The following is a 10,511-nucleotide window of genomic DNA, read 5'->3' as shown; positions in this document are numbered from 1 at the left end:
TCCCTGAGACATGGGGAACGTATATCTTTATAGTCAGAGAAGATGGGTTGTGCCCAGGTGAGATAGGAAAGATTGGATTGGAGGAGTCAAGGAGAGGGGCAGGGGTGAGTTAGGAGGGGGAGGAGGGGGTAGACATGGGGGATAGACAGATTGGAGAGGTGTGGGGGGAATAACAAGAATGGGAGGGGGGTTGGAAACATGAGTGGGAGATGTTTTGAGGGGGGGGGGTCATTATTCCACACAAACATACCGTGTTCGAGTCAATCAGCAATACCAACTGAGTCACTTGACTAAGTTGCCTTGGACCTGCGCGAGCTTCTGCGCTAAAAGAATATGATTGGGCTCTATGGAGAAACCATGGCACTCCCCTGACTAAAAGTTCAGTCTTTCACCTTTTACATATCTAGCTTTGGCATGGATTGATTGTTTAGATCTCTAGCATGGCTAACAAATGCAAATATATTGTACTCTGCCCCGTTGTTCTGACCAGGATTACGTTCCTTTCTGCTCCGGGGATGCGTGTGCACACTGAGTCTGACGTATACAGCGAACAGGTCTATTGTGACATAGCTGAGTCTGTGTCGTTAGCACTAAAATATACATTTGCAAGTGTTTGTGTTGTGTGTGTGTAGTGCATGTGTTTGCATAATATTGTGTGTGAGTGTGGTAGTAGTGCGTGGATGTGGTGTGTGTGTCCCTCTCAGTGTGTGTGTACCATGCTGTCATTGCTCTGGGGCAGGATGTGGTGTGTGTGTCCCTCTCAGTGTGTGTGTACCATGCTGTCATTGCTCTGGGGCAGGATGTGGTGTGTGTGTCCCTCTCAGTGTGTGTACCAGGCTGTCGTTGCTCTGGTGTGTGTCCCCCTCTTAGTGTGTGTACCAGGCTGTCGTTGCTCTGGTGTGTGTCCCCCTCTCAGTGTGTGTCCCTCTCAGTGTGTGTACCAGGCTGTCGTTGCTCTGGTGTGTGTGTCCCTCTTAGTGTGTGTACCAGGCTGTCGTTGCTCTGGTGTGTGTCCCCGTCTTAGTGTGTGTACCAGGCTGTCGTTGCTCTGGTGTGTGTGTCCCTCTCAGTGTGTGTACCAGGCTGTCGTTGCTCTGGTGTGTGTGTCCCTCTCAGTGTGTGTACCAGGCTGTCGTTGCTCTGGTGTGTGTGTCCCTCTGAGTGTGTGTACCAGGCTGTCGTTGCTCTGGTGTGTGTGTCCCTCTTAGTGTGTGTATACCAGGCTGTCGTTGCTCTGGTGTGTGTGTCCCTCTGAGTGTGTGTACCAGGCTGTCGTTGCTCTGGTGTGTGTGTCTCTCTGTGTGTGTGTATACCAGGCTGTCGTTGCTCTGGTGTGTGTCCCTCTTCGTGTGTGTGTACCAGGCTGTCGTTGCTCTGGTGTGTGTGTCTCTCTGTGTGTGTGTGTACCAGGCTGTCATTGCTCTGGTGTGTGTGTCTCTGTGTGTGTGTGTACCAGGCTGTCGTTGCTCTGGTGTGTGTGTCTCTCTGTGTGTGTGTACCAGGCTGTCATTGCTCTGGTGTGTGTCTCTCTCAGTGTGTGTGTACCAGGCTGTCATTGCTCTGGTGTGTGTCTCTCTCAGTGTGTGTGTACCAGGCTGTCGTTGCTCTGGTGTGTGTCTCTCTCAGTGTGTGTGTACCAGGCTGTCATTGCTCTGGTGTGTGTCTCTCTCAGTGTGTGTGTACCAGGCTGTCGTTGCTCTGGTGTGTGTGTCTCTCAGTGTGTGTGTACCAGGCTGTCGTTGCTCTGGTGTGTGTGTCTCTCAGTGTGTGTGTACCAGGCTGTCGTTGCTCTGGTGTGTGTGTCTCTCAGTGTGTGTGTACCAGGCTGTCGTTGCTCTGGTGTGTGTGTCTCTCAGTGTGTGTGTACCAGGCTGTCGTTGCTCTGGTGTGTGTGTCTCTCTGTGTGTGTGTGTACCAGGCTGTCGTTGCTCTGGTGTGTGTGTCTCTCAGTGTGTGTGTACCAGGCTGTCGTTGCTCTGGTGTGTGTCACTCTCAGTGTGTGTGTACCAGGCTGTCGTTGCTCTGGTGTGTGTGTCTCTCTGTGTGTGTGTACCAGGCTGTCATTGCTCTGGTGTGTGTCTCTCTCAGTGTGTGTGTACCAGGCTGTCGTTGCTCTGGGGCAGGACGATGGTCTTCTCCAAGCTGCTGAGGACCGTCTTCCACAGATCCTTCAAGATCCTCTTCAGCACCGTCTTCTCACAGATATCTGCAAACACACTCAGACTGGATACACACACACACACACACACACACACACACACACACACCATATCCAAACATGCACACAAAGATATGCGCACACATTACACACACGTATGATATACTGTACCGCTGCCCAGGGGGCTCAATGGGGGATCAGCAATAGCTACAGCTGGGCTGAATGCTAAAGCCATGTAGTGTAGCGCTGCGTAAAGCCATGTAGTGTAGCGCTGCATAAAGCCATGTAGTGTAGCGCTGCGTAAAGCCATGTAGTGTAGCGCTGCATAAAGCCATGTAGTGTAGCGCTGCGTAAAGCCATGTAGTGTAGCGCTGCGTAAAGCCATGTAGTGTAGCGCTGCGTAAAGCCATGTAGTGTAGCGCTGCGTAAAGCCATGTAGTGTAGCGCTGCGTAAAGCCATGTAGTGTAGCGCTGCATAAAGCCATGTAGTGTAGCGCTGCATAAAGCCATGTAGTGTAGCGCTGCGTAAAGCCATGTAGTGTAGCGCTGCATAAAGCCATGTAGTGTAGCGCTGCATAAACCCATGTAGTGTAGCGCTGCATAAAGCCATGTAGTGTAGCGCTGCATAAACCCATGTAGTGTAGCGCTGCATAAAGCCATGTAGTGTAGCGCTGCATAAAGCCATGTAGTGTAGCGCTGCGTAAAGCCAAGTAGTGTAGCGCTGCATAAAGCCATGTAGTGTAGCGCTGCGTAAAGCCATGTAGTGTAGCGCTGCGTAAAGCCATGTAGTGTAGCGCTGCATAAAGCCATGTAGTGTAGCGCTGCATAAAGCCATGTAGTGTAGCGCTGCATAAAGCCATGTAGTGTAGCGCTGTGTAAAGCCATGTAGTGTAGCGCTGTGTAAAGCCATGTAGTGTAGCGCTGCATAAAGCCATGTAGTGTAGCGCTGCGTAAAGCCATGTAGTGTAGCGCTGCATAAAGCCATGTAGTGTAGCGCTGCGTAAAGCCATGTAGTGTAGCGCTGTGTAAAGCCATGTAGTGTAGCGCTGTGTAAAGCCATGTAGTGTAGCGCTGTGTAAAGCCATGTAGTGTAGCGCTGCGTAAAGCCATGTAGTGTAGCGCTGCGTAAAGCCATGTAGTGTAGCGCTGTGTAAAGCCATGTAGTGTAGCGCTGTGTAAAGCCATGTAGTGTAGCGCTGTGTAAAGCCATGTAGTGTAGCGCTGCGTAAAGCCATGTAGTGTAGCGCTGTGTAAAGCCATGTAGTGTAGCGCTGTGTAAAGCCATGTAGTGTAGCGCTGCGTAAAGCCATGTAGTGTAGCGCTGTGTAAAGCCATGTAGTGTAGCGCTGCGTAAAGCCATGTAGTGTAGCGCTGCGTAAAGCCATGTAGTGTAGCGCTGTGTAAAGCCATGTAGTGTAGCGCTGCGTAAAGCCATGTAGTGTAGCGCTGCGTAAAGCCATGTAGTGTAGCGCTGCGTAAAGCCATGTAGTGTAGCGCTGCATAAAGCCATGTAGTGTAGCGCTGCATAAAGCCATGTAGTGTAGCGCTGCATAAACCCATGTAGTGTAGCGCTGCATAAAGCCATGTAGTGTAGCGCTGCGTAAAGCCATGTAGTGTAGCGCTGTGTAAAGCCATGTAGTGTAGCGCTGCATAAAGCCATGTAGTGTAGCGCTGCGTAAAGCCATGTAGTGTAGCGCTGCGTAAAGCCATGTAGTGTAGCGCTGCGTAAAGCCATGTAGTGTAGCGCTGCATAAAGCCATGTAGTGTAGCGCTGCGTAAAGCCATGTAGTGTAGCGCTGCGTAAAGCCATGTAGTGTAGCGCTGCGTAAAGCCATGTAGTGTAGCGCTGCATAAAGCCATGTAGTGTAGCGCTGCGTAAAGCCATGTAGTGTAGCGCTGCATAAAGCCATGTAGTGTAGCGCTGCGTAAAGCCATGTAGTGTAGCGCTGCATAAAGCCATGTAGTGTAGCGCTGCGTAAAGCCATGTAGTGTAGCGCTGCATAAAGCCATGTAGTGTAGCGCTGCGTAAAGCCATGTAGTGTAGCACTGCGTAAAGCCATGTAGTGTAGCGCTGCACTGTGTAAACCCATGTAGTGTAGCACTGCGTAAAGCCATGTAGTGTAGCGCTGCGTAAAGCCATGTAGTGTAGCGCTGCGTAAAGCCATGTAGTGTAGCGCTGCATAAAGCCATGTAGTGTAGCGCTGCGTAAAGCCATGTAGTGTAGCGCTGTGTAAAGCCATGTAGTGTAACGCTGCGTAAAGCCATGTAGTGTAGCGCTGCGTAAAGCCATGTAGTGTAGCGCTGCACTGTGTAAACCCATGTAATGTAGCACTGCGTAAAGCCATGTAGTGTAGCGCTGCACTGTGTAAACCCATGTAGTGTAGCGCTGCGTAAAGCCATGTAGTGTAGCGCTGCACTGTGTAAACCCATGTAGTGTAGCGCTGCATAAAGCCATGTAGTGTAGCGCTGCACTGTGTAAACCCATGTAGTGTAGCGCTGCGTAAAGCCATGTAGTGTAGCGCTGCACTGTGTAAACCCATGTAGTGTAGCGCTGCATAAAGCCATGTAGTGTAGCGCTGCACTGTGTAAACCCATGTAGTGTAGCGCTGCGTAAAGCCATGTAGTGTAGCGCTGCACTGTGTAAACCCATGTAGTGTAGCGCTGCGTAAAGCCATGTAGTGTAGCGCTGCACTGTGTAAACCCATGTAGTGTAGCGCTGCATAAAGCCATGTAGTGTAGCGCTGCATAAAGCCATGTAGTGTAGCGCTGCGTAAAGCCATGTAGTGTAGCGCTGCATAAAGCCATGTAGTGTAGCGCTGCGTAAAGCCATGTAGTGTAGCGCTGCATAAAGCCATGTAGTGTAGCGCTGCGTAAAGCCATGTAGTGTAGCGCTGCGTAAAGCCATGTAGTGTAGCACTGCATAAAGCCATGTAGTGTAGCGCTGCATAAAGCCATGTAGTGTAGCGCTGCGTAAAGCCATGTAGTGTAGCGCTGCGTAAAGCCATGTAGTGTAGCGCTGCGTAAAGCCATGTAGTGTAGCGCTGCGTAAAGCCATGTAGTGTAGCGCTGTGTAAAGCCATGTAGTGTAGCGCTGTGTAAAGCCATGTAGTGTAGCGCTGCATAAAGCCATGTAGTGTAGCGCTGCGTAAAGCCATGTAGTGTAGCACTGCGTAAAGCCATGTAGTGTAGCACTGCACTGTGTAAACCCATGTAGTGTAGCGCTGCATAAAGCCATGTAGTGTAGCGCTGCGTAAAGCCATGTAGTGTAGCGCTGCGTAAAGCCATGTAGTGTAGCGCTGCGTAAAGCCATGTAGTGTAGCGCTGCGTAAAGCCATGTAGTGTAGCGCTGTGTAAAGCCATGTAGTGTAGCACTGTGTAAAGCCATGTAGTGTAGCGCTGCATAAAGCCATGTAGTGTAGCGCTGCACTGTGTAAACCCATGTAGTGTAGCGCTGCGTAAAGCCATGTAGTGTAGCGCTGCACTGTGTAAACCCATGTAGTGTAGCGCTGCATAAAGCCATGTAGTGTAGCGCTGCGTAAAGCCATGTAGTGTAGCGCTGCACTGCATAAACCCATGTAGTGTAGCGCTGCGTAAAGCCATGTAGTGTAGCGCTGCACTGTGTAAACCCATGTAGTGTAGCGCTGCACTGTGTAAACCCATGTAGTGTAGCGCTGCGTAAAGCCATGTAGTGTAGCGCTGCATAAAGCCATGTAGTGTAGCGCTGCGTAAAGCCATGTAGTGTAGCGCTGCATAAAGCCATGTAGTGTAGCGCTGCGTAAAGCCATGTAGTGTAGCGCTGCATAAACCCATGTAGTGTAGCGCTGCGTAAAGCCATGTAGTGTAGCGCTGCGTAAAGCCATGTAGTGTAGCGCTGCGTAAAGCCATGTAGTGTAGCGCTGCGTAAAGCCATGTAGTGTAGCGCTGCGTAAAGCCATGTAGTGTAGCGCTGTGTAAAGCCATGTAGTGTAGCGCTGTGTAAAGCCATGTAGTGTAGCGCTGCATAAAGCCATGTAGTGTAGCGCTGCACTGTGTAAACCCATGTAGTGTAGCACTGCGTAAAGCCATGTAGTGTAGCGCTGCACTGTGTAAACCCATGTAGTGTAGCGCTGCATAAAGCCATGTAGTGTAGCGCTGCACTGTGTAAAGCCATGTAGTGTAGCGCTGCACTGTGTAAACCCATGTAGTGTAGCGCTGCGTAAAGCCATGTAGTGTAGCGCTGCACTGTGTAAACCCATGTAGTGTAGCGCTGCACTGTGTAAACCTATGTAGTGTAGCGCTGCGTAAAGCCATGTAGTGTAGCGCTGCGTAAAGCCATGTAGTGTAGCGCTGCGTAAAGCCATGTAGTGTAGCGCTGCATAAAGCCATGTAGTGTAGCGCTGCGTAAAGCCATGTAGTGTAGCGCTGCATAAACCCATGTAGTGTAGCGCTGCGTAAAGCCATGTAGTGTAGCGCTGCGTAAAGCCATGTAGTGTAGCGCTGCGTAAAGCCATGTAGTGTAGCGCTGCATAAAGCCATGTAGTGTAGCGCTGCGTAAAGCCATGTAGTGTAGCGCTGCGTAAAGCCATGTAGTGTAGCGCTGCGTAAAGCCATGTAGTGTAGCACTGTGTAAAGCCATGTAGTGTAGCGCTGCGTAAAGCCATGTAGTGTAGCGCTGCGTAAAGCCATGTAGTGTAGCGCTGCGTAAAGCCATGTAGTGTAGCGCTGCGTAAAGCCATGTAGTGTAGCGCTGTGTAAAGCCATGTAGTGTAGCGCTGCGTAAAGCCATGTAGTGTAGCGCTGCACTGTGTAAACCCATGTAGTGTAGCACTGCGTAAAGCCATGTAGTGTAGCGCTGCGTAAAGCCATGTAGTGTAGCGCTGCACTGTGTAAACCCATGTAGTGTAGCACTGCGTAAAGCCATGTAGTGTAGCGCTGTGTAAAGCCATGTAGTGTAGCGCTGCGTAAAGCCATGTAGTGTAGCGCTGCGTAAAGCCATGTAGTGTAGCGCTGTGTAAAGCCATGTAGTGTAGCGCTGCGTAAAGCCATGTAGTGTAGCGCTGCGTAAAGCCATGTAGTGTAGCGCTGCGTAAAGCCATGTAGTGTAGCGCTGCATAAAGCCATGTAGTGTAGCGCTGCATAAAGCCATGTAGTGTAGCGCTGCATAAACCCATGTAGTGTAGCGCTGCATAAAGCCATGTAGTGTAGCGCTGCGTAAAGCCATGTAGTGTAGCGCTGTGTAAAGCCATGTAGTGTAGCGCTGCATAAAGCCATGTAGTGTAGCGCTGCGTAAAGCCATGTAGTGTAGCGCTGCGTAAAGCCATGTAGTGTAGCGCTGCGTAAAGCCATGTAGTGTAGCGCTGCATAAAGCCATGTAGTGTAGCGCTGCGTAAAGCCATGTAGTGTAGCGCTGCGTAAAGCCATGTAGTGTAGCGCTGCGTAAAGCCATGTAGTGTAGCGCTGCATAAAGCCATGTAGTGTAGCGCTGCGTAAAGCCATGTAGTGTAGCGCTGCATAAAGCCATGTAGTGTAGCGCTGCGTAAAGCCATGTAGTGTAGCGCTGCATAAAGCCATGTAGTGTAGCGCTGCGTAAAGCCATGTAGTGTAGCGCTGCATAAAGCCATGTAGTGTAGCGCTGCACTGTGTAAACCCATGTAGTGTAGCACTGCGTAAAGCCATGTAGTGTAGCGCTGCGTAAAGCCATGTAGTGTAGCGCTGCGTAAAGCCATGTAGTGTAGCGCTGCATAAAGCCATGTAGTGTAGCGCTGCGTAAAGCCATGTAGTGTAGCGCTGTGTAAAGCCATGTAGTGTAACGCTGCGTAAAGCCATGTAGTGTAGCGCTGCGTAAAGCCATGTAGTGTAGCGCTGCACTGTGTAAACCCATGTAATGTAGCACTGCGTAAAGCCATGTAGTGTAGCGCTGCACTGTGTAAACCCATGTAGTGTAGCGCTGCGTAAAGCCATGTAGTGTAGCGCTGCACTGTGTAAACCCATGTAGTGTAGCGCTGCATAAAGCCATGTAGTGTAGCGCTGCACTGTGTAAACCCATGTAGTGTAGCGCTGCGTAAAGCCATGTAGTGTAGCGCTGCACTGTGTAAACCCATGTAGTGTAGCGCTGCATAAAGCCATGTAGTGTAGCGCTGCACTGTGTAAACCCATGTAGTGTAGCGCTGCGTAAAGCCATGTAGTGTAGCGCTGCACTGTGTAAACCCATGTAGTGTAGCGCTGCGTAAAGCCATGTAGTGTAGCGCTGCACTGTGTAAACCCATGTAGTGTAGCGCTGCATAAAGCCATGTAGTGTAGCGCTGCATAAAGCCATGTAGTGTAGCGCTGCGTAAAGCCATGTAGTGTAGCGCTGCATAAAGCCATGTAGTGTAGCGCTGCGTAAAGCCATGTAGTGTAGCGCTGCATAAAGCCATGTAGTGTAGCGCTGCGTAAAGCCATGTAGTGTAGCGCTGCGTAAAGCCATGTAGTGTAGCACTGCATAAAGCCATGTAGTGTAGCGCTGCATAAAGCCATGTAGTGTAGCGCTGCGTAAAGCCATGTAGTGTAGCGCTGCGTAAAGCCATGTAGTGTAGCGCTGCGTAAAGCCATGTAGTGTAGCGCTGTGTAAAGCCATGTAGTGTAGCGCTGTGTAAAGCCATGTAGTGTAGCGCTGCATAAAGCCATGTAGTGTAGCGCTGCGTAAAGCCATGTAGTGTAGCACTGCGTAAAGCCATGTAGTGTAGCACTGCACTGTGTAAACCCATGTAGTGTAGCGCTGCATAAAGCCATGTAGTGTAGCGCTGCGTAAAGCCATGTAGTGTAGCGCTGCGTAAAGCCATGTAGTGTAGCGCTGCGTAAAGCCATGTAGTGTAGCGCTGCGTAAAGCCATGTAGTGTAGCGCTGTGTAAAGCCATGTAGTGTAGCACTGTGTAAAGCCATGTAGTGTAGCGCTGCATAAAGCCATGTAGTGTAGCGCTGCACTGTGTAAACCCATGTAGTGTAGCGCTGCGTAAAGCCATGTAGTGTAGCGCTGCACTGTGTAAACCCATGTAGTGTAGCGCTGCATAAAGCCATGTAGTGTAGCGCTGCGTAAAGCCATGTAGTGTAGCGCTGCACTGCATAAACCCATGTAGTGTAGCGCTGCGTAAAGCCATGTAGTGTAGCGCTGCACTGTGTAAACCCATGTAGTGTAGCGCTGCACTGTGTAAACCCATGTAGTGTAGCGCTGCGTAAAGCCATGTAGTGTAGCGCTGCATAAAGCCATGTAGTGTAGCGCTGCGTAAAGCCATGTAGTGTAGCGCTGCATAAAGCCATGTAGTGTAGCGCTGCGTAAAGCCATGTAGTGTAGCGCTGCATAAACCCATGTAGTGTAGCGCTGCGTAAAGCCATGTAGTGTAGCGCTGCGTAAAGCCATGTAGTGTAGCGCTGCGTAAAGCCATGTAGTGTAGCGCTGCGTAAAGCCATGTAGTGTAGCGCTGCGTAAAGCCATGTAGTGTAGCGCTGTGTAAAGCCATGTAGTGTAGCGCTGTGTAAAGCCATGTAGTGTAGCGCTGCATAAAGCCATGTAGTGTAGCGCTGCACTGTGTAAACCCATGTAGTGTAGCACTGCGTAAAGCCATGTAGTGTAGCGCTGCACTGTGTAAACCCATGTAGTGTAGCGCTGCATAAAGCCATGTAGTGTAGCGCTGCACTGTGTAAAGCCATGTAGTGTAGCGCTGCACTGTGTAAACCCATGTAGTGTAGCGCTGCGTAAAGCCATGTAGTGTAGCGCTGCACTGTGTAAACCCATGTAGTGTAGCGCTGCACTGTGTAAACCTATGTAGTGTAGCGCTGCGTAAAGCCATGTAGTGTAGCGCTGCGTAAAGCCATGTAGTGTAGCGCTGCGTAAAGCCATGTAGTGTAGCGCTGCATAAAGCCATGTAGTGTAGCGCTGCGTAAAGCCATGTAGTGTAGCGCTGCATAAACCCATGTAGTGTAGCGCTGCGTAAAGCCATGTAGTGTAGCGCTGCGTAAAGCCATGTAGTGTAGCGCTGCGTAAAGCCATGTAGTGTAGCGCTGCATAAAGCCATGTAGTGTAGCGCTGCGTAAAGCCATGTAGTGTAGCGCTGCGTAAAGCCATGTAGTGTAGCGCTGCGTAAAGCCATGTAGTGTAGCACTGTGTAAAGCCATGTAGTGTAGCGCTGCGTAAAGCCATGTAGTGTAGCGCTGCGTAAAGCCATGTAGTGTAGCGCTGCGTAAAGCCATGTAGTGTAGCGCTGCGTAAAGCCATGTAGTGTAGCGCTGTGTAAAGCCATGTAGTGTAGCGCTGCGTAAAGCCATGTAGTGTAGCGCTGCACTGTGTAAACCCATGTAGTGTAGCACTGCGTAAAGCCATGTAGTGTAGCGCTGCGTA

The 10,511-nt window shown here is 50.4% G+C and overlaps 1 protein-coding gene across 1 annotated transcript in view; it reads right to left on the bottom strand.

The window, feature by feature from the left end:
- The window catches only part of unc13ba (unc-13 homolog Ba (C. elegans)), a 516,655-nt gene that overhangs the window by 36,753 nt on the left and 469,391 nt on the right, over nucleotides 1–10,511 (bottom strand). Inside the window, exon 33 of the mRNA XM_084308024.1 lies at nucleotides 2,100–2,223. Within this exon, the coding sequence (XP_084164150.1) occupies nucleotides 2,100–2,223 (124 nt within the window). The remainder of the gene's footprint in view (nucleotides 1–2,099; nucleotides 2,224–10,511) is intronic.

This window comes from Notolepis coatsorum, assembly GCF_963971535.1.
Source record: "Notolepis coatsorum genome assembly, chromosome: 2".
Lineage (NCBI taxonomy): Eukaryota > Metazoa > Chordata > Actinopteri > Aulopiformes > Paralepididae > Notolepis > Notolepis coatsorum.
This window is presented reverse-complemented; position numbering and strand designations above follow the sequence as displayed.